Source organism: Protomyctophum parallelum (genome assembly GCF_964188405.1).
Source record: "Protomyctophum parallelum genome assembly, chromosome: 1".
Lineage (NCBI taxonomy): Eukaryota > Metazoa > Chordata > Actinopteri > Myctophiformes > Myctophidae > Protomyctophum > Protomyctophum parallelum.
In genome coordinates this window covers 55,812,716-55,837,337 of record NC_139697.1, presented here as the reverse complement: position 1 = coordinate 55,837,337, position 24,622 = coordinate 55,812,716, and the positions used below count along the sequence as shown (strand labels likewise).

At 40.3% G+C, this 24,622-nt stretch overlaps 1 protein-coding gene across 1 annotated transcript; it reads right to left on the bottom strand.

Moving 5' to 3' along the window:
* Positions 1 to 7,718: 7,718 nt before the first annotated feature.
* LOC310861672 (15-hydroxyprostaglandin dehydrogenase [NAD(+)]) lies at positions 7,719 to 17,228 on the bottom strand. Its single transcript, XM_083769230.1, has 7 exons — positions 17,073 to 17,228; positions 16,476 to 16,599; positions 15,853 to 15,959; positions 12,389 to 12,485; positions 11,419 to 11,495; positions 9,386 to 9,549; positions 7,719 to 8,197 (listed from the first exon to the last, which is right to left on the bottom strand). Exons 1-7 carry the CDS (start codon positions 17,169 to 17,171, stop codon positions 8,056 to 8,058), a joined length of 810 nt encoding a protein of 269 aa, XP_083625356.1. The 5' UTR covers positions 17,172 to 17,228; the 3' UTR covers positions 7,719 to 8,055.
* Positions 17,229 to 24,622: the final 7,394 nt, after the last annotated feature.

Sequence of the window (24,622 nt, the reverse complement as noted above, 5' to 3'; positions counted from 1 at the left end):
GGGGCATCTAAAGGTTAGCAGTCGCCTCTGTCTCTTTCCCTGCCGTCCCATTGAAAAGTTGGAGAGGGGGAGGAGTAGGAGGAGGAGAAGGTGGGGGTCCTCTGTCTCAGACGCCAAGGTAGCTTCCTCCTTTAAGTCCTTTTTCACTTGTCTTGTCCAGTTCAGTCCCCCCACGCACATATATACTGCCCCTCGGTCCTCCCCACGCACATACTGCCCCTCGTCCCCGGCCACTGGCCAGGAGTTTGTAGTGAAGGAGATATGGAGGGCAGTATCTTCTGTAGAGATCTGTTTGAACTGTCCCATTGACATCTGTTCCCTCTCTCGGTCCGCAACATTCAACAGTATAGAATAGATCAATAGTTTATAGAACAACCTCTGAAATCAAATAAATATTAAATTAGACTAAATTAACATTATGCTATTAAAGACGAATGGAAATGGAATGAAATGGAAACTTTAGCCTGAGTTGATTGATTGACATATAGTGCATGCGCAGCAGGTTGCAGATACAGCATTTTAATCTGAGGCAAACATCAAAGGGATATTATGTAAAAGAAAATATATACTTGAGTTAAAGTAGTCTATAATGGATCAAATGCTTCATTCTATTATTTAATATGCAGGTTTATATTTCAAATGTCAAACGGGAAAAACTAATTGTATAGTCAAAGCTACATATTTGTGATGGAACCGACACTATACCTGCTCAAACAGATATGCAGCTCAATTGGCCACGCATGCATGCACCTTATATGCATTTTCCTCAAAGACTGATGTTTTGGGAGGAGACAGAATGTCTCTTTATGTGGTCCAGGGATTTGAGCTGACCTGGTCAGAATGCTACTTCACTTTCCTCCTTAATTCCTTCTCTGTATTTCCATTCTATATTCCACCCTTGCTTAAGAGAGAATTATCTGTATTTTTATGATTTTATGGGAGATTTATTGTTTTACACTGATGAGTATTTAGTTTAGTTTAAATAAATGACTCTATATAGAGTGGAGAGAGTGTAGTATTGTCAGAATGTTTCCGGAGGAGCAGGGCTGTCATTCTATATGTTTAGTAGGTTATACTGTTGTAAAAAGGGTTGCCTGATAAACATGTTATAATCATTATTATGTTTATGTCCCTGTCTGATTGACATAACAAGTTCCTGATCATTGTCAGACTCAAAGGGGCTGATATACACGGTGCAAATTATGGGTAATTTTTTCACTTGAATTGAAACATTGTTTATTGACTATAATATGACTATGACTATAATGCTAATGCGTGTATATGCACTGTATACATATATTGCCTACAGTCCCGTCCCCTTTCATGACAACGACAGGCCCATGAAATAATTCCCCATGCATTTTTCCCAAAGACATTTCAAAAGGTATTTATTTAAAGATTTGTATAAGCCTTGAACAAAGCCAACTCGGATCGTGACAAATCATGACAACAAACGCACTTTTTTGGGCCGATACAAATAATTAGAAAGAAGTAAAAAGGGGCAAGGGTACAACACTTTTTTGGGGCGGGACTGCGATGCTATAGGGTTGCCCCCGATCCGCATCAAATTTGGCACAAACATTGGTCAGGTGTCTGCCATCAGAATAGCCACACAAGGGGCACCCCATGCCTCACAGGGTGCCACAGGCGCACCACTGCATGCTCCAATCCACACCAAACTTGGCACAAACACACCAGGGGCCACATGAGGGCTTCCGAGTGCCCCAAGCACACTGTTGCTCCAATCTGCACCAAACATGGCACAAACACTGTTCAGTAGTCTGGCCACATGTATATTTGCTCCAATCCACACCAAACTTTGCACAAACACTGTTCAAGGGTTTGCCATGTCACATCAGGGGCCACAGCCGCTACTACAATTTGCACAAAACTTGGCACAAATGCTAACAGGGGTCTGGCATGACAATCTTCATATAGGCGCCACCAATACAGATCCATATGGGGTACTATAGCAGTGTTACAGTTTCTAACATTTCAAATGGTCATAACTCGGTGACCATTGCTCTGATCAGTGCAATATATAGGACTGCATTTGAATTACAGGGGTATTCTTTTGTGAAATGTGTCCTCTGTGTTTTCCCATCCTACATCCTACCCATAATGCCCATAGAGCATGCAGTCAGGACTTTAAAATGTCTTCACTTCGACACATAGACCAGGGACCTTCTGTCTCCCAGACCCATTCAGCTATTTCGGAAATCTTCGGCATAAGGACAATCTGTGTTATTTTGGTCAGAAAATGTGTGCATGCATGCACGCATGAATGTAGAATTATGTGAGGATGTAATTTAAAATGTGCGGGACATCATTTATTTGACTACATTTGTTTTAATAGTTTATTATAAACCTGTATGTATGCTTTACATTTTAATGTAATGATATGAAAGGCAGTCTATTGTCATATAGTATTGTATTGGACTGTCACCTTGCACTGATGTCAGTCAGACATTATTTAGCTAATTTGTCTTTCTCTTATGATACAGCTATTGATTAACCCCTATACCCCCCTTTTAAGAAACACATGTTGTATGCATGTGTCATTGTCTTCCATCTGTGACTATAGATATGGTGACACCCCATATGATCACAAGATTAGTAATAGTGCCAATGGTATGTAACAAAGTCTGCTTTGGGAAGTTTCATTATTATTCCTTTTAATGGAAAGTTGAATAAATAAATGTACAACTAAACATTTTCCATTCAATAACTAATTTAGGTTTGACACAAGTGTACAATAAAGAGAAGAGAAGAGAAGAGAAGAGAAGAGAAGAGAAGAGAAGAGAAGAGAAGAGAAGAGAAGAGAAGAGAAGAGCATTGCTCTCCATCTTAAGAGAATCATACATGAAATGACAGAAATGATCAAATGCAAAGAGCATCACCAAAAATATTGGTATTGGTATTAGAAGTTTAATGACACAACAGGATCAATAAATAATTTCATTACACACTAGTGACACTACCGTATAAATGATGCACATCAGATTTGTGGAAGCATGAGAATAAATAGTCAATGTATGTATAGCAGCACACCATATACAGTGAAGAGAGGACCAAACAGAAAGAAAGCAAAACTGTACACATACATGGGTTCCATCTTGTGTGCCTCACCTGTCTCCACGTAAACCATTAACCAGCCAAAAGCCATAAACCTCCAGTTTATGGAAAGTTTGATCATGGCGGTGGGTCGTAAAGGTTGGAGCATTTTATTGCCTCCCTAGGACCCAGAGCATGGGTCTTGTTCCTCACCTTGACACAATTTGCATGTGATCATCACCCTACTCTAACTTTAACCTCGAAACATCCGCAGACCTTTATAAAAGCATGTATAGTGCTGTCAGTTTGTGTTGTTGAAGATAGTCACAATCTGCATGCTGTAGACCAGTAAGAGTAATGTCACGGGCAATATATTTTCGAATGTGTTGCTATACAGACATATCCGTATTAGAGTTGCATCTCTGCCTGTATACGGCTCATAGCGGCTAAATATGTTCAATATTATTGTCAGCAACAGTTAAGCAATTGTACTTCATTCAAAAAGTACTTGGACTTAATATGCTTATTATTATTTCAAAAAAGAATCTGGTTCATTGGTTCTAATCTGATAATGGCTTATGACACAGCTAGTGCAGTGGTCCTCAAAGTGAGTTCTGGGGACCCCCAGGAGTCCTTGAGGGGGTAGGCAGGGGCATCCAGCTAAATTTGTTAATATATAAAAAACATTTAAACCACTCCTGTTTAAATTAAACCGCTTTACATTGGCGATTTGAAAAGTCGATCGATGCGTACACGCATGCGTTTTGATCTGCTATTTTCAAAAGAAAAATTGATATTTTTTAAACACTTTAACAGCACAAATATTGTATGGGGGTCCCTGGCACAAAATATGTTCAGATGGGGGGTCTGTACATATAATTTAGGGGTCCTCAATCTGGGCATTGGCAAAACAAAGGAAGATGTATAGTCTTGACTAGAGACTAGACTAGACTATATGAGAACGGTTTAGTGCAGTCTGCTGCAGGGAGGCATGCTATGTGCTACTTGGCACTGTGCTTGCTGCTATGTGACAAACTGTCTGAGTGATGTCGATAACCTCACTATATGCTGCAGATCATATGACCCAAGATGGGAGTCATGACTGCCACCATTTTGTTCCCAGAACTGAGGTTCAATTGAATTAATTTTATTTTCCTTTTAGTGGTTTTGGAATAAAAAGAAAGATGTATATTAAAATGAACTATATAGACAATTATAATGTTATTCATATACTTACGTTACAAAGTCATTTGCCGAAACATAACCAATAAATAATAATTATAATCCAATAAACTAAACACATAATTGGCGCAATTGAATACTGTAAATTAAAACAAATTCAATTGCTGGATAATAAACATTATTATTATGATTATTATTATTATTAGTAGTAGTATCATCAACATCATGATGAAGACAGGAAGGTCCTCTTCTTATTTCAGAAAACAATGGCAGATTAGTGATCAAAATAAAATTGAGGTATTGTATTTCAATTAGGCTACAATTTAGGCATTTAGCAGACGCTCTTAATCCAGAGCGATTCACAGTAGCCTAAGCATACTGTTCAAGGATGTGAATCGGATGCTGCTTGAAGAAACAAATTATGTAACCTGCATGGGAATTCTAACAAATAAATGTGTCAACATTTGAATAACACTTTAAACCTATAATGATCGCCTTTCTCCTGACTTTAAAATGAAAATGAATGTCAACATTTCAAGAAGGTTCAGATAATTAAACAACACGAATAGACATAATAGCCTATATGCCGACTTGCTAGAAATTAAGATGGACAAATGTGATTCAAATAATGAATTCGTTTTGCAAATGATCTAATATAGAATCCTGATTATCATATACTTTGTCTGTAATATGTAGGCCTATATCTTGTCTAGGCTATCAATGTAACAACAAAATACAAAAATTTAAAAGGAACATCCCGTGTACGTGTAGGCCGCTACAATAATTAAAATTACATGTAAGCCTATTTTCATTCTGCATGCTATTTATTTAGTAATATAGAATATTTAAAATTACAGTAGCTACAGTATAGGCTACAAAGAAGATGTGCCTATGTATAAAGTAGACAAGATTAGTTATTAAAGAACAAAAATATTTGTAGAATCTTATTATTAGACACGGACCTGCCTAGCTGTTTTACAGTTCAGCATATGAGGACGTTTTGGGTGTCAATCTCTGTTAAACCTTCAGTTACACTTTCAAACAATCATAAACTAAAACTATAGCCTATTCATGTAGCGTAAAGGTTTGTCTCAGAAGATTATCAAGCAGTTAACTTTTTTGTAAGACATGGCTTGTGTTTAAAGATTAAAATGAGCATAACGGTATGACCATTGCGCTAGTAAGTAAATCCACAAGGCTGAATTGGTTGAGAGCGCCATCTTCTGGGAAAATACATTAGTTCACTGATATGCCATGCAGGGGAAACATCTCTAGGCTACAATGGCTTAGCTCTGGTCCATATAGCTTGCATTAGACCAGAGCTTCCGAGGTGGTGGAAAGCCTGGTGAGGCGAGGTTAGACCAGAGCTAACAATGGCTACAACCGTACGCGAATATTGTATTCGCCAACGGCACAGGGAGGCATGATGCGGAGTGTTACGTACTAGGCCTATAGGCTATTTTGAGCAATTGCCCATTGAGGTCATGGATGGAGGTAGGCCTAATATTATATCAGACTTTAGACATTCTGAGTAGATGTAGCCTGTTCCCATTGGTAACAAGATGACTCACCCCTTTTACCCGGACAACTCACCAAACTCATACGTTTCACTTCATTATTCTGAATCGTCGCCAACATATTATTTAATGGGCGTGGCTAGGGATTCAGGGCTGGGTCCAGGCTATCAACAATCAACTCGTCTCACACTCACCTTGCCTTCAGTGCTAGCTCTACATGACGTTTGTGAAATTCAGAGACTCTGAGCCTGCTGACCTGTGTAGACCCAGACCTATGCTAGTGCATCCATTCAATATATTGTGGACTGTGCATGCTGTGGAGACTGGAGAGTGGAGACACCTGGAAAGATGAAGATGCTAGGAAACCATTTAGTCAGCAAGAATACTCTTCTCCTTCTGGGCTCTGAAACAAAGTTTTTTTTTTTGTTGCCTATTTCAATACTTTTCCACCAGCTAGTGAACTGGCAGCTATAAACCACTACATTGACGTTGTGGATAGTTTAGCTCATCGATAAGCACTCTTGTTCTCCTTCATATTTTGGTGTGTTACTTGTAATTTCTTTAAAAGTCACTAGATAAGAATTCAAGAACCCTACTACCCTAGACCTTCATATTTCTGAGCTCTAAAGGTTGGCAAATAGAAACTAGAATCAGAATCAGCTTTTTCCGCATGATTACAGGGGGTGAGACTGAGTGAAATATTTTGTGCAATCTCAAATCATGAACGCAGAGTGGAATTTGAGGGGGAAACTTCATGCACATTCCATTTCACACTATGCCGAGGAAGAAATGCCACTTGCAAATTTACAGCCAGGCGCTTTAACTGGCCCATTCGTGTTTTTATCTATAAATGCACCGACCTGTGTAAAACTTTGTATGCACTTCCTATAGGTCAAGGGAAACACCTTTGACCTTCATTTTTCAGCAGGAGACTTAAGTAAAACACATTTTTTTATATTACTCCTTGAGTCCTTTATCCAAATAACACGCAAATCGGTACACATGATCTCTATAGTTTGATTTCTCATATTCCATCCTGATTGGCTTCCAAAGTGTTCAGGAGTGGCCAGTTTTGTACAAAATGCTGTAAATCATGAACACAGTCAAAATTGCAGTGAAACTGCACGCATATTCCCACTAGGCTGAGGAAGAAATTCTCCCATCCTGGTGGCAACCTGTGCACCAAGTGACACTTTGTATAGTTATAGCCTGAATCAGAATGCTAAAACACTTATTGTAAATATAACAAAATATAGTAAAAAGACAAATGTCTTATGTTGCGTTCACACAGGCAGACGCAACAACGCAGTCTACCATTAATTGTCAATGGAGGCCAGCGACATGACGATGAAGACACAATGATGCATACAGTAGCTGCTCCAAATGATACTCCCGTCTAAACACACCATTACCCTAATATTCTGGATTATCAGCAACAAACAGTAAATTCTTGTTAATTAAGGGATACATTACTCAAATATATTTTTGAGGGGCGCTAGGCCGCTAGCCCCTCCCATGTCCAGCTTTTGGTGTGTGTACACAAACTTGGTCCTACACAAACATTGATGGCGAAGGTGAGGACACAAATCGTGATTGGCCGGAATGAATGATGTATGATGTACGATATAAGAGCGCCCCTCACATCACATGGGTGTGATTTATGAGGGGCGCTATTCCCTCCCATGTCCAGCTTTTGGTAGGTGTACACAAACATTAAAATGCCATTGACAATGAATGGAGAATGTCCGTCATATGTAGACGAGCAAATCTAGCCTGGCTAATAAGCCAGACGTGAATCTGCCGTTGGCAAAAAAAAATAGAAAATAAAATAGTGCGATGTGAGTCTGGCTTATTAGCCAGGCTAGAGCAAATCGGCTATTTTTGTCCTACACAAAAACTTAAATTGCCATTGACAATGGATGGATGATGTACGATAAGAGCACCCCTCACTTCACACGGGTCACCTCACATCCAGTGGTCATTGCATTTTGGGCTTGAGCGTTGATTCATTGGTTGGTACACAACTTGCTTAACAAGTTGGCACACAACTTGCATCTATAGGAGAGATGGTGTCTTGCCTTTCTATTGTTTGTCTTGGACGTAGCTGAATGTACAACTTCAATTAATGTTAACCTTAATTGAAGTTTCTAATTGAACGTGCTGGCATATAGTAACACCAAAATAAAGCTCATCACAAAATCATGTGAGAAATTGTAGACAGGTTTATGGATACAATGTACTACAAACATCTTAGATCTCAAATATTCACGTCTGTGAATAGATTCAATAGAATAGGCCTAACTCAACAGATGGCTGGAGTGGTGATCTCTTCTGCAGAAAGAAATCTAGCACAATGTGAACCTGTTGTCAGCACAAGGAGGGCCTCTCCATTCTTGGTCTCATCAGTCACAAGCGAGAGGAGGCTTTTGGATACTTCGGAGACCCTAGAAAGAAAAAGTGTATCTGTCATTAGTTGCGCCTTACACGGTCTACTAAATTCCTATGCATTTAGAGTAGATTATTATTCATTATCATTTTTGAAAGATGCTAGTTATACTACGCATGTTGTCTATATGCTTTGTTATTCAAATTGACATACCGTTTGCGTCGCCTCAAATAAGAATAGTGTTTCCCAAACCTTTCTGGATCAGGGCCCACTTGAAAATCTCAAAAATGTTTGTGGGCCCACTCATCTGACCACTTAAAAGTTTATTTTATAGATCAAGTCAGATTATAGCCTGGGATCCACCCATGCTTTCTATGGCATAGGCAGCTCCCGGCCGAATTTAAGTGGACTCAGTCCCAGACCTTTTTTTCCTCCCTGGAATAAAACGTCTGTAATAAACGTCTGGGTTTCCGAGGCTAGTCAGATTATGATAAAACACAAAATGCACATCAATTGTATTTAAAATTGGATGAATGCAGCAAATATAGTATATGGGCCTACTTTTATGTAGGTATCACAGTAATATAGCCCATTTGTTTTTTAATAAACGTACTTTAGATATATCGTTAAAATGTTTTGCCAATGATTTGGGGGGCCACTTGCAATACCGTCACGGCCCACAAGTTGGGAATCACCGATTTATATAGCATGAAGTTTAGACTGATGCAAGGTTTATAGTTGTACCTGGTATCCCATTTACTTTTTCCTCCCCATTTACATGACTATGTGAATAGAGAGGAAATGTGTTTGTCTTTGCGATCTAATTTCATTCCTTTCCCATGGGTTAGGGCTAAGATTTATTTTATTTGATCAAATCAATTACCAGCTGCATTATTATTATTATCTGTGGGAGGCCGCTATAACTGCCTCTGTGTCCATTTCTCTAAGGCGAAACTATTGTGTTCCGAGTTGTTCATTTCCACCTGGACATATTTGTGGTGTGCACATACAGCCAATGAGAAAACCAGCTGGACTAGAGGACTAGCTTGCACACCGATGATAGACTCAGCTTGCTATTGCATAGCAGCTGGTAAGATGTTAAACCTTTGGGCACACCTGAGACCTTAAGTGACAACTTTGATTTGTTGTCTTAAATAAATAATTGGTGTAACAAATGTACCGTGGACTTTTGCAAGAAGGTACTTGAGCCAGATCTTACTAAAAGATAAAATAAAGAGAAACTCACTCTAAAATCCCATACTTTTCCATCAGGCTTTTGGTTAGATCCGACAGATGAGAGAATTTCCCACATTTCTCTGTTGACCCAAATTCTGAGATTAAACCAGTTTGAACGAAACCGGGGCAGAGAGCATTGATCCGTACGCCATATCCTGATATGGTAGAGGCAGCCTAATATGACAGACAAAGAGAAAGAGAGACACAGACAGACAGACACAAGATTACAACTCATATTCAGGTTATGTGCTCATCATTGAGAAAGTGATGAGATGGCATCCAAGTCTGATGTGATATTAATAAAGCAGGACACGTTTCTGAAAAACACACATTAAACCTCATTTAATTTTAGTAGTTTAATTTCTATCATTTGGAGCAGTAGCATATCGATTGAAATTGATTTTGTTCTTGTTTTTCATGTGGGATATTTGTGTCTCCAGATGATTCACTGTCCAAAAAGAATAAAGCTAAATAAAATATAAATCATTAAAAGTAGGATCAAAAAGGTATATTTACAGAGAATGCTTTCTCTGTAAATAATTAAATATAGCTTTTTGATCCTACTTCTCTGGTGTGGCGGGGGGCAGAGGCTGCTATTACTAAAGTGTTCAAAGTAGAAATAGTTAAAGGTTCAGGTTAAGAATGTGTAGTTTAGACCTCTGGTGAAAAAAAGCCTATTCAGATCTTTACGCAACTTCAGGGTTATGCAATTTGGTATCCGGCCAGCAATGGGAACAGGAACACGAGACAGTGGGTTTTGGTATTGGTGAAGAAGAACGAAGATATGTGAAAACAAAATAGTAAGACGCCTAAGCATGTCTTGAGTGTACAGGGTTTGATGAGGTCAGATCAACATATGGAATGTCAGAACAGGTCAGCTCCATATACTGTATGGAGATCTAAGGCTGGCAGTGGGGGCAGTGTCTTAAGTGTACAGGGTTTGATGAGGGCCCAGGTAGGGCCAGGCCTTAACTTTCGGGCCTGTTGAGAACTCTAGTTTTCGACGGCTGCCAGGCACTGCTGCTCCAATAACTTTGGGGCAAGCCCTTCTAGAGTTCGAATGGACACATATCAGTCAAAAGGGAGATATTGAAGAGGCAGGCTGGATGTGGAATAATCAACATATGGAACGTCAGAACAGGTCAGCTCCATATATGGAGATCTAAGGGTTTGAGGTCAGATGTAGAGTTGCTGGCCAATATTGATGCCATCTCCATATATGGGCATTCCCATGATGTCCCGTGATGTCACGAGACATGACCATATATGGTCATGCATGGGGTGACCAACCAAACAACTAACTGACTGGGAAATGAACGATTTCATAGTAACCTGCAGTCGTAATAAACGTCGCTATTGTAGGCTATAAAGACTTGCATATTTAATGCTGCTACATTGTCCAAGGATCTGAACATAAAACTCTTATGTTTTCTAATTTATATTTATTTTGTCCCACGATTTTGTAACCCATTTTCACCCCTGTGTCAATCATCCTGTGATGTGATCCTGGGCTCTACACACCCTCCGCCAACCTAGGGAGAGCAACGGACTTAACTCATGCTTCCTTGGGAAGCATGAGTGGTTGGACGTAGCGTGTGGAAGGAGCACGTTATTCCAACCAGTTCCTTTCCCCTCCATCAGGCGTCCCGGCTGGCCAGGGGGAGGCAGTTTAGAGACCAGGATTACTGCATGTTTTTGTGAGGGTACCTACCCTAGGGGACACGGGGAGAACATGCAAACTCCACACAGAAAGGCCCTTTCGCCAACCCCGCCTTCGGGTATGGGCACTGATGACGCGGAGGAGGAAACACGCCGCCAGCACCCACAGCGCCCCGAGCGGGAATCGAACCCAGGACCTTCTAGCTGTGAGGCGACAGCACTACCAACTGTGCCACCGTGCCCCTAAAACTCTTATGTAACAGTACACAAAAAGCACCTGGCAAAGGAAGTGGAAATACTTGTGAAGCAGAGCAAAGTCCAAATGTATTGCATAGGTGCACATTTAGCAATGCTTCAACATAATGAATAATTTTGGTTGCTTACCGCCATGGCCCGAGTGAAGCCAATCACTGCATGCTTGGTGGCTGTGTATACTGGAGTGCTCGGTAGAGGACCCAAACCTGTAGGATAGCAAAGAATGCATGCACTGAATCCCAAGTTTGAAATCAAGGCATATAGACTCATATTCTGTCAATCATGTTTTGTCCCACTAGTGATATTAGTCTTACATAATCGGTATTGAAATGGTCACTCTGACATAAGAATGCAGTTGTGAGCTGTTGCACACACACACACACACACACACACACACAAACACACACACACACACACACACTACCTTGCACACGCAAACAGAGCTGCTACCTTTAAACAGATCTTAAATCTGAGTTCTCGTTATACCATTTAAATTTAAAATGGTATAAAGAAAACTCAGATTGAGAAAAATGCTGCCATTTGTCCCAAAGTGAATGCAAAAAAGGTGCTGCCATGTTTCAAAAAATCACACCAGTGTGAACCAAGTGGTGCAACTCCCGTCTATTGGTTCTCTGTTTCGTTCCAATTTGTATCGTTCCAATTTCTTCTCTGTATCGTTCCAATTTCTTCTCTGTATCGTTCCAATTTCTTCTCTGTACTCTGGTGCCCCCTACTGGTATAAATAAGTAACATATCCGTGCTCACTTATACATACAGGTACCTACCTAGGTACATGGACATTGCTGGATGTAGAAGTGGTTGCACCACTTAAAAAGCTTTATACCCATAACATGTATATATGCAATGTGAGTTATGTGACATAGCTCTGTTTACAAAATGCTGTACACCTTCCAACTAACTGTATATACTTTCCCCATTTTTAACTGTTTATTGTATTGCGACACTTGCCAATAAAGCTCCTTTGAATTGAGAGAGAGAGAGAGAGAGAGAGAGAGAGAGAGGACAGTCGTTTAGAGTTTACACTAGATGAAGTATGAATGCTAAATGTTAATGCAGGAACTGAACCCATATGATGTACCTGCTATGGAGGCCGTGTTGATGATGACACCTCCGTGACCTCCAGTGAGTTTGCTCATGTGTTCCAGGGCTATGTAGGTCCCTCTCACGACTGCATTCTGCAAGATACATACATTTGATTCATTTTTATTGCATTTTAGAGTGCTCATTAGATTTCAGAGTGCTCATCAACAGCTTTGATCATAAGAAGTTTCATCATGCATCTGCATAATTGAAGAGGGAGAGGATCTGCTTTCTCCAATTGTACAGCGCATGAGTGAATCACTGTATAGAGCCCTGATATTTTAAGACGACATTTCAAGATGAAGCAAATGTCTCAGTCAACTGGTGGCACACTCATTAATTCATTTTAATTTCTAAATGTGTAATAAGTAACACAATTTAACATTTTCTCTTGGTGACAGACAGAACACAGCAGTAATCTTCCATTGCAATCATGTCTAGATTGGGTATACAATACATATTCATATGGGACATGCTCCTAGCCGACTGCCATGACTGGACCACATATGGTAATTTAACATCCTTTTTTTTTAATATATTTTTTATCCCACGATTTTGTAACCCATTTTTCACCCGTGTCAATCGTCTAATGTGATCCTGGGCTCTACACACCCTCCACCAACCTAGTCCCCATATATGGAGGGATGGGGGACAAGGGGAGAGCAACGGACTTGAACTCATGCTTCCTTCATGCCTGAGTGTCGAAGTTGCTCCTTTCCACCTGACAGGGGGGAGTTTCCCAGGGGCCTGTTTCACGAAACTTGGATTAACTAATCCAGGATTTAGGCCAAAGCCAGGCTTTTAAAATCCTGATCTTTACAGCCTGGTTTATTCCGTTCCACTAAAGCCAAGCGAGGCTCAGAATTGGCGGATTTGGCGAGCCGGGATCAGCAAGCCTGGCTTAATAGACAGTCTGGCTTTTTGTCTCTAGACCCCTTATGTGGATCACAGATTTACTGATCCTTCTTCTTCATGGGGTATTAAGGCAGTTTGCATCCTTAATAGTTGCATTACAGCCCCCTTCTGTATATCTCATTATCTTTACTAATCTATTCAAGACTTACTGATACAAGGACTTAAGCTTCTAAAATAAATACTGCTGCTGTAATTAAAGAGAGAACATACTCTCAATAGTGGATAGACTGAATGATTAACTACCCCAAAAACATAGTTTACATTTTACCACTACTATTAACTTAAAACAGAATTCTTAATATTGTAAGCATAATGATATTGTCGCATTGTGATATTTGGCCACAACTCCCTCCTCTGAGGGAGCTACCTTTGGGGAAGGGGGTTGTTGTCCAGACAGGGGCCAGACTGGTGAGGGTCATGGGTTCATGTAGCATGCCAAAGTTTGTGCTATTGCCATTGAGAATGCATTGGGCGTTTAAGTTAAATAACTCAGAAACTACAAAACATTTCAAAGTAAAAAGTTCCAGCATGTGTCTCCACAGTAAGCTGAATTTTACAAAGTGTGAATGGAGTTTCTAGGTGAAAGTGATTTTTTGAAGTGCCTATAAATGTCTCAAATTTGAAAGCACTATATTTCTAAAACTATGAAACATTTCAAAGATTCCTTTTCAGGCACACATGTCCACCGTAGGATGAACCTAAATAGGTTTGAATGTGGTTTCTAGGTGTAAGTATGTAGGACTAGTAGTGGGTGAAACGTTACAATGGTAATATGTTGTAAAACAATGAGTAATGGTAATATTTAGTGGTTTTCACTTTTACAAAAAAAATATATATATATAATATAATAATTCTTCTTAACCGTGCACGACAGCAAACCTATTCATGGGGAACATTCACCAAAAGCAGCTGATCTACAAGCTCACAAGCTGTCATGTTGTGCAGCCTATATATTTTGGTTATTTGATTTTATATAGTGCTTAAATTAGTCCTTTAATGCAGACCGATACAAATAAGGCAACATAAACCCATAATAATTGAATAAATCTGGAAAACATCATTGGTTTGTGATCAGTTTGACTGCTTAATGAACCTGGCTGTTAGCCTGGTCCGGACCAGGCTAAGTCCAAAGCATTAGTTTCCATGGTAACTAATGTAGCATCACTTTCATGAAACCGAATCAAGCCTCAACATATCCAGGTTAACTGGTTAAATTAATCTGGCAAGATCAACCAGCTTTCATGAAACCGGTTAATCACTGATCCAGGATATATTAAGCCAGGATATGTGTTAAAGCCCGGCTTAATCTTTAATCAAAGTTTCGTGGAACGGGCCACTGGTTGGACATAACGCGTGGAAGGAACACGTTATTCCAACTAGTTCCTTTCCCCTCCATCAGGCGCCCCGGCTGGCCAGGGGGAGGCAGTTTAGTGACCAGGATTACTGCATGTTTTTTGTGAGGGTACCTACCCTAGGGGACACGGGGAGAACATGCAAACTCCACACAGAAAGGCCCTTTCGCCAACCCCACCTTCGGGTATGGGCACTGATGACGCGGAGGAGGAAACACGCCGCCAGCACCCACAGCATCCCAAGCGGGAATCGAACAGAGGACCTTCTAGCTGTGAGGCGACAGCACTACCAACTGTGCCACCGTGCCCCCTTTAATAATTAGTAATTTAACATCCTTGGCTAGGTTCTGTATGTTACCTGTGTTGCATGTCCTTCTACCATCATATTCCTGTTTCTAAAGTGTCTATTTAAATGAAGCAAAAATAAAAATGTAGAACTTTCACACATTTCACTGCGCAGTCATTCATTAGGGTTAGTCAATACGACATAACTCTGCATGTATCTAGATACACTTGAGAATAGATCTATACTGTAGATCTCATTCTAGAACATTATGAGAATGATGCCATATTTTAAGTTTCTTAAGACAAATAAGTGTTGGAATTTTTTTAATCAACTTTTGATAATAACTGATTTAAACCCTAATCCAATAGGGTGAATTGGCACTATGCACAGCAGCCATCCGTTCCATTCTGGTTAAACAGTCAGGGTGCTGCTATTGTACATGCTGGCTCATTGGACAGGCTGTGCTAAACGCAGAGCTTTAATCAGTACCATAACATCAGTGAAGGAAGTTAGAAGAGGTTTGGCTGCTGCAGTGCATGTCACTGCATGATGCATTCCGATGCCAGCCTCGGCATGTGTGATGCGCAACTGTGCAACATCCACACGCACATTTAGAGAGGGAAAGAGCTCTTTATCTGTTCCGCTTCCAATAAACAACTGTGATCTAAATGCCCTAGTGTCTGTCCACTATAAACCGAAGCCTCCCCCCCTGAATATTTGGGCAGATGGTTCATTTATCCTAGTGTACAGTACAATAACAAATGAGGATTCTGTGAATGATGAAATTGCATGATTACTAGCTCTGGCCCATAACGCTATATGGACCAGAGCTACATGCATGTAGCTCACACAATACAATATGTCATGATCACACAATGCACTTATAGTTCCACTTTTTCATGGTCTTACAAGATTTATGGAGATAGTCTTCTCCCAGCAAGCCTCGTTTATAATGCCAGCATTGTTGCAGACAATGTCCAATCGTCCAAAAGTGTCCATGGTTTTCTGAAAGGCATCTGTATAGATAAAGACAAACAATTAGAAATTGACTGGCTTCTTTTGGGGTAAAATTTGGCTTTTGGCAAAAATACAGTTTAAGCAAGACCTAAGAAAATGATTAGCACAATAATGTATATTGAGTTGAGTCATAATACAGACTATTAAAGACAATATTCCCTAATGCAGCTTTAAATGGGGGTGTAAGCGTTTACCTGTGTGTGTGTGTGTGTGTGTGTGTGTGTGTGTGTGTGTGTGTGAGATATCTATATATTATATAACAATGGCAATCATTGCTGTGTGTTTGTTCGTTCAGCAAATGGTTCCATCAGTCTCTCCAGCACTACTACTAATTGTTAAGGTTGGGAAACCCATTATATCCATCCAGGAGAGAAAACTCATACAGTAAACGAGTGAAATTGGAAGTGATAAAGAAAAGCAGAACTATTACAATCAAACTGATCGAGGCTCATGAATGATCTTTCTAGGGTTCTCTCTCTATCCTGAACGGAAAGGCTTGCCATGATGTAGCCTACCTTTGAGTTGGGATTCAGATTCAACATTACAGGACAGGAACAGCGTTTTGTCTGGTCCATACTCTTTATCAAAGTCTTCCTTTAAACTCTGTCCCGCCGATTCATCCAGGTCCACAAGAGCGACCTAAAATGTAAAGTTATAACGGTACGTCACATATGAAGCCATCAAAGCTGCAGCATATGTTGTTGATGAATAGGAGTTTTAACAGGGCTAGCCTAGAAGAAAAGCCAGGGGATAGGCTATTTCCAAGCTAATCTCAGTCTCAGATCTCTCAATGGTCACAGAGTAGACAGAGACAATCAGCTAAATAGTCTGGGTCATTGACCTGAAAAAACAATCAGGGCCAGGGGTCCTTGACCTGAACAACCAGAGCAGCAGTGGAGAAGTGTTCTTTGGAAGATACCTGACAAACATTAATTTTACATCATGCATTTCTGACATTATTGTTTAGGCTACGAAAGTTTAAAAAAATAAAAGCAATGATAGGGATATAGTACACCCCCCCCCCCTCTTAAACTGCATCGCTTACAATTAGTAATACAAAATAAAAATGCACTTAACATTCACTCATTAACATTTCTGAGGCAAAGTTTTACCTTGGCACCGTTTTGAAGAAGTATCTCTGAGAAACCTCTTCCTAAACCATGGGCTGCACCGGTCACAAAAGCGACTTTATTATCTAAAAGGCTTGCCATGTTGGACGAGCAGAACAGCACGCAGCCCCGAACTACCTTTTATAATGATCCAAGGAGTCTGCACTCTGCACTCCGCGCTTATGTAGACAAACAATTTGAGATAAACCACTCCCATTGGAATGCGCAACACCCGGGCCTTGCGCAATAAATGTGCATCCGGGAGGGACACACACACAAACCAGAGGGGGAAAAACACACACAGACACACACACACACACACAACAGATGTAGGACCACTCCCATAGGAATGTACAACACCCCTGCACAATAATGAATTAATGTTATGTTATTTTTTACATGCTTTAATGTCTGTTCAGTCCCCACCCTCACACACGCACGCACGCACACACACACACACACGCGCGCGCGCGGAATTGTAGCCTATATAGTGCGCGTGGATTCAGATGTTACGGGCAGCCATCCGTACTTCAATAGATCAAATTCTATGTACCAAGATCACTCAATGCAGGTATAGTATAGTATACACTACAGTATGGACCTGACGGCTGTGATGTCTTTTTTCCTTCCGCGGATTTCCCCCTCCGACTGCCCGTAGTTCTGTTTCCAGAATAAAGGCCTGCGTGTCTGGCAACAGGCCACAGGAGGACGCTGTTGCACAAGGTTTTATATAATTTATGTGGTTATGCAGTAAAGGCTTTTGACAGTAAAAAACAGTCATATTTATTCCAGGATCATTTTTTTTAAATGTTGTCTCGTGTTCTCTCTGTGTGTGGTAAAAAGACACATACTACTAATGAAACCTAATTAATACTTTCCTCAATTTGTGATTAGATAGAAACCATAGCAAATTAGAGGAAGGAAATAATGACATCCTTTGCAACCTTTGAAGATTCTCTTCGCCTTTTTTGGGTGGCTATATAGGCCTACAATATACAATGAATATACAGCATAAAGTCAATAATCTATGTAGGCTATTTAGTAATGACTGGTATGGCCACAGGCAGAAGAAAAATGTATTGTCAAGGGTGTCATGATATGCTAATTCACGATTCACGATTCAATACTACAATATTTGGATCTGATATGACATTTTATTTTATCTTTTTCAATCAACATTGCCCATCATCAGTGTTTCTCTGATGGAATCTTGAGTTAATAATACATTTAGTAAACTTAATATTTATAGCACATTATCATGATATATCAGGGAAGATTGCTTGTAAATCCTTGATGCAATCTCAGATATATATTTGATCATGCAGAAATGCAAAGTGTTATTGCCTCTTGCTGCAACTTTGAACTGAAGTAGGTGAATGAGGCTCTTTGAAAGAGTATCAGATAGTCACTACAGTCCATGAAACAGTGATAATGAATCAGACAACGCTTACTGTGTTTTGGTAAGCTTTAATGTGTTTTTTTTTATTTAACGTTAAAAAATAACTTTACAAACTCAAGTGAGTTACAGATTATTAAATGTATAAATGTTCCATACCAACAGTAGGCTATGAACACATCTCCTTTCAATATTTTTTTAACTTTGTGTACAATAAGCAGCAGACAAACACATCTCAAATCATATTTTCACTCCTGAACTGAACAAATAAAAAAGTGTGTGTGTGTGTGTGTGTGTGTGTGTGTGTGTGTGTGTGTGTGTGTGTGTGTGTGTGTGTGTGTGTGTGTGTGTGTGTGTGTGTGTGTGTGTGTGTGTGTGTGTGTGTGTGTGTGTGTGTGTGTGTGTGTGATCACACACCACTACCTCATTCATATAGCATTGGATTTCCTATGTTTCGAATGTAAACCGACATGTGAGCTCTGAAAACTTGCCATGGATGGATGGATATTTTTTTCATGATAGATTAGGATTCAGGCTTGTTTCTTTAGGTTTAGGAGATACCGTAATATAAAAACTGCATTCATAACACCTTTTTTCCGAAAGTGCTTCAAAATGTATAGTCACATTCACCTATTCACGCAGGGTTAGGTTTAGGGTTGAAGTGTCTTGTCTTAATTGCTCAAGGACACTTTGAGACATAACCGGGAGGAGCTATACGAAACAACTGAAAAACATGTTTTTTCAATGGTAGTGGATGGAGAGAAAGGATTTTTGTTTCAGATGTCAAAAATGTCTGAGATGATAGAATGGTGATGGTTGATGATGGCCATGGAAGGGGAACCTTCTGAAAGCTTCATAGGCAAAGATAATAAACTTCAAAATCTCAACAAAAAAAAAACGGTCAAAATGACCTCTCAGACATGCTAGTTTATGGATGTTGGTTATTGTATGTATTGTGTACACTTTTACTGTTGACTCTAAACACTATGAAACCATTTCCATTTGAACCCTAGCTTATTTACAGTATCAATTTAGCTGTTAATTACTTGTGGATTTGAATGACTTATTAATGCATTTGTACACCCTAATTAGTAATTCCACATGTGGGTTACATTGTACTATAGCAAAAGAGAGAATGTGGTGTCCACATTCAAATTTAAATAAAAAATGAATGAAATTGGTTTGTTTTTCCCCTTAAAAGAATCAAGAACAGGAATCATATTGACCCATGTTATGAGTGTCTGTTCATCCTACAGAGACAAGAGACCCTATGGAGCCAGAGTCAATTAAACACACTATTGCCCACTCGCCCAGTTGTCCAGGTGCCCACTCGTCCAGGTGCCCGTGCACTTGTTCAGGTGACGACCATGAGATCTTCCCTATTCTTGGACCTAATAAAAAGATGCAAGGTCCCCCTGGCGTGTGGTTCGGAGTTCGGACTAGCTTCCTAGGCTTCAAGAGGAAACCAAGTGGAAAGCTAGGGGCTGTACTCAGCGTGGTCTCACTCTCACCCCCAATAATTCACATTTCATTGCTGCATGCTGACTTGGGTTGGGCTGCTTCATATCATGGAAAGAAGTGTCAGAAGTTTATTTTCTAGCCTCAAATGTATATGTACACGCGATTGACACAAACGCGATGGTGACTGCACAGTGCACACACACACGCACACGCACACGCACACGCGCGCACACACACGCACACCCACCAACAACAAGAACACCACACCTATAAACGCTCCTTTTAAATCATAGCCTACAAGTCTGGCCTACCTATATATGTTCTAATATCAAATAGCCTGTGTGTGTGACTGTGTGTGTGTTTACTTCCATAAATGTAGGAGGCAGCCTGTATACCGGTATGTTATTTTTTGGGGGGAGAACTATATATCCCAGCTTGTGTTGGGAGCGGAAAGAGGCCGCTGTTACTCCATTATCTGCCCATGTGTTCTCAGATTGACTTGGCTGACAGACTGTTAAAACAGGTAGCAGCAGTTATTCCGTACTTTTAACTAGTAAACTAGTAAACAGTGACACTAAACAGTAAGGATGTCAAAGAAGGCAAAGAAACAATTAAGGAACATCAGTGTTTCGGATCCGATGAATCCGAAATATCCGTGAGTACAATGTGTTGAATGAATTAAATGACGTACCTTTGGTGGTAAATTTGAACCCAAAGACTTGGCGAGGTCACGCATTTGTAAACAATATAATAGCAGTTTGAAATTAGCCTACTACAAACGCACAGATGCAATCTCTGAATAGTCATCTTCTAGCTCCAAACTCGATCTTAGTAATACTTTATTACACAGCTATATTAGAGACATATAGTGATGAGCTGCTTTATTGTTACTGTATTGTTAGGCAGCTAGGGTTAATATTTCTTGTATATAAAATCAATCCGCCCATTAGGAACCCAGTAACCCACCCTCGTTAAGTGATATGTTGTCTGTTAAATAGCAGTAGGCCTACACAAATCATCGCTATAGTATAGTGGTCTAGTGTTTGTGTTCAGTAACAGATGTTTTCATGTCACTCATTCTTTAGTAAACAGAAAATACCAAAATATTGTCATAGAACTCACACACGATGCAGGTTTAATAAACAAGTGAAACTGAAGTGATAAAACAATATAGGCCACAATTAGCAGATAATTGAACATATTTGTAAAAACTAATAATATTGGGTTGGGTCGTGCAGGTGAGATTTAGAAAACCCGGTGGGGTTTATAAATGTAATCTCACCTCACTAAACAACAACAATGATTTGGTAACATAAATAATACAACAATATAATACAATAATATAATATAGAAAAATAAATATCTGTAGAAAAGGGTGAGTGGAAGTCTATATGTGAATTGTTACATTTGACTGATTTGGGTTCTTCTAAGCTAATTTAAAATGATTTAGTGAAGCAGACTTTGATGAGATCTCAATATACTGTAGCTGCATAGCTGAGACCCCCGCCCCTATATGCATGATGAAAAATTGACACAGACCAGACCATTACAGAACTTATATATGTCAATTACTTCCTTATCTTGTATGTAATGTAATGTATAATGTGCACAACATCACTGTTGAACTGGAAGAAGGGTTTAGGGCAAATCACATGAAACTGGCAGAAGTGGCACATTTAAAATAAAGTTGCACGTTTGGTACTTTGGTAATAAAATATTAATTGTTTGAAAAGAGTGGAAGGGGGCACAGTGGCACATTCGGTAGTGCTGTCTCCTCACAACTAGAAGGTCCTGGGTTCGATTCCCGCTCAGCGGCGTGCTCTCTCCTCCGTGTCATCAGTGCCCATACCCGAAGGGCCTCTCTGTGTGGAGTTTGCATGTTCTCCCCGTGTCCCCTAGGGTAGGTATACCCTCACAGAAAACATGCAGTAATTCTGGTCTCTAAACTGCCTCCCCCTGGCCAGCCAGGGCGCCTGATGGAGGGGAAAGGAACTGGTTGGAATAACGTGTTCCTTCCACATGCTACGTCCAACCAGGGAAACTCCCCCTGTCAGGTGCAAAGGAGCGACTTGGACACTCATGCATGAAGGAAGCATGAGTTCCAGTCCGTGCAGTGTTGTCAGCCAAGCTGTTGCGCCGCAGCACGTCATAGGTGGTACGCTTCTTTCCCCTCCTGGCTTTTCCCTGGGTTGGCTCCCATAGGGTCAATTTACTTGCCTCAATTTCTGGGTGCCTGACGCAGTGCCCATCCCTCTCTCTTTGACTTTGTCCGTGACCCGTGGTAGGTCCCCATAGAGGTCCACATTTCTGATGCGGTCCGTCCATGTGACACCTAGTGCCATTCGTAGCATTCTTGTGTAGACTCCATCCAGGGCTTTTTCCTGTTGTACTGTGAGGGTCCATGTCTCGGCCCCATACAGCAGTACTGACTCCACAGTAGCTATGAACAGCCGCCTCTTAACCCGGTCGATGCCAAATGATGGCCTGGATGCCAACGATGAACCTCTGCCCCAAATTTTCCAAATTGGCCTGTTATAGCACCACCAGGAGGCCGACTTTTGTTAAACACATTTCTTTATATTAGGCCTACTCCTCCAGATTCTGTCCCAAAATCCCGCAAATCGTTACACAGTATCTCTATAGTCATGATGTGTTCAAGACAGATCTGTCCGATATTTCATATTCCAACATTGGCTTTCAAAGTTTACATGATTGGCCCGTTTTGAACAAAATGTACGTGAAATCTTTCACAGACTTTCCTACTAGGCTGAGGAATATATTCCACCCTTTTCACATTGGCCTGTTATAGCCACCAGGAGGCCACAACCTGACCTGGCCTGGTGGAGACCCTGAGGGGCACTTTATCTTTTGTTATCAAAATAACTGCGATTAACAATTGAATTGTGTTTTTCCATTTAACATTGGAACATAAAAATTACATTTCTGCAGGGCTTTTAGGCGTCATCAACAAATAAATCAACAGGGCAGATATAACAAACAATCTACAAAGAAATTACTAACATTTAAATATAGTGGAAAAGCTGCTCAATAGCGAGCTTGATATATTCATGTTTTGATGTCAGTGTTTTAACTGTTGTATGTGTGACCACTTTGCTCTTGTTCCGACAGCAACATCGTGTTGAAGGACGTTGCATATTCCGACCGGGACATGCTTAACAATTTCTTCCAGGCGGAGATGGGGACCAGATTCGACGACAGCGTGTATTGGAAGGCAGCAAATGTCAAGGGGCTGTCCAAGCTTGGTGAGAGACGACTCATCTGATTTAGATCACTACACAGATATATTTGTATCATTGTTTTTTCTACACATACCTAGCAAGATTTTACACCCCCATTTAAGTAGCTATTAGTAATTATATATTTCATATTTATGGTTAAGATGAAATTATGGTTTGCCTGCTTATTGATGATACTTTTCAATAGTTTTCACCTTCTACCTTGTTTGTACTTTAGTCTACAGGAAAGAGAACGAGGAAGACGAAGAGGAGCTGATCGGAGGGGTGTGCTGCTGCGTGGTTAAAAAGCACTGCATTTATGTGTTGGCAATGGCCCGCAAGCAAAAATACTCTAAAGAAGGCATCGGTATGGTGTTCAGTACCACTACCTATACTTATATCAGTACTTCACAGTGGAGTTCACTTGAAATTAATCATGGGTTTTATTTGAAAAACTGTCTCTACTCTCATTCTAGGTCGAATGATGATGGGCCACGTCTTCGACTGTGTCGAATATAACAAAACCTACAAGACAATTATGCTGTGAGTAATAGTGCTTTCAACAAATTTCACATGAACAGAAACAGAAATCACCCCTCAAAAATAAATTAACTAATGAGCTAGTTCAGCACCTTTCATTTTTGCTGTAACTAATTCTCAATCCATTTCCCTCCATTGCAGTCATGTGGCGACCGTGAACAAGAACGCCATCGGATTTTATCAGCATTTTAATTTTGTGAAGACAGGGGAAGAAGAGAACTACTACAGTTCAAAAGGAAACCCTACATGGAAAGATGCTGAAAAATATGAAATACAAAGAGAAGCTGTGGTGTCCACATTCAGATAAAATAAATAAAATAATGAAACGTGTGTTTTTTTATTATTTCTATCCTTTAAATCAAGAACAGGAAGCTTGTAGATTGTTTGCCATTGACCAACAGCTAAGTATACGGTGTAAGGGTTTTAGAATAATATATAATGGATTATTTGTATATTATATAGAAGCTGTTATATGACTTTACTGACTGGCAGCGTATGGATTAACTTCTCAGCAATGAATAAATGCATCCAGAATACCAAAAGCAAAATGGCACTCTTAAAAATAGGTTGTTGATTGAATATATTGACATGGAGAGAGAAGAAAGTTCTCCATCTAGAACACACATGGATCCAGGTGCCCACTCATCCAGGTGACCATTGACAGCCAGTTATAACCAGAGAATGTTACTAGATATCAGATTGTATTTCTTGTCTCCACCAGGCCGAAGGCATGGGAGAGAGTACGTTTTGCACTCCGTCCGGCCGTCCGTCCATCTGTGTGTCCGTCCGTCCGTCTGTGAACAGCTAATCTCCGGCACCGTTAACCCAGTCGATGCCAAAATTTGCACACACACTCCAGCGATGAACCTCTGCCCCAAAATGTCCAGAACGGCCTGTTATAGCGCCACCAGGACGTCCAG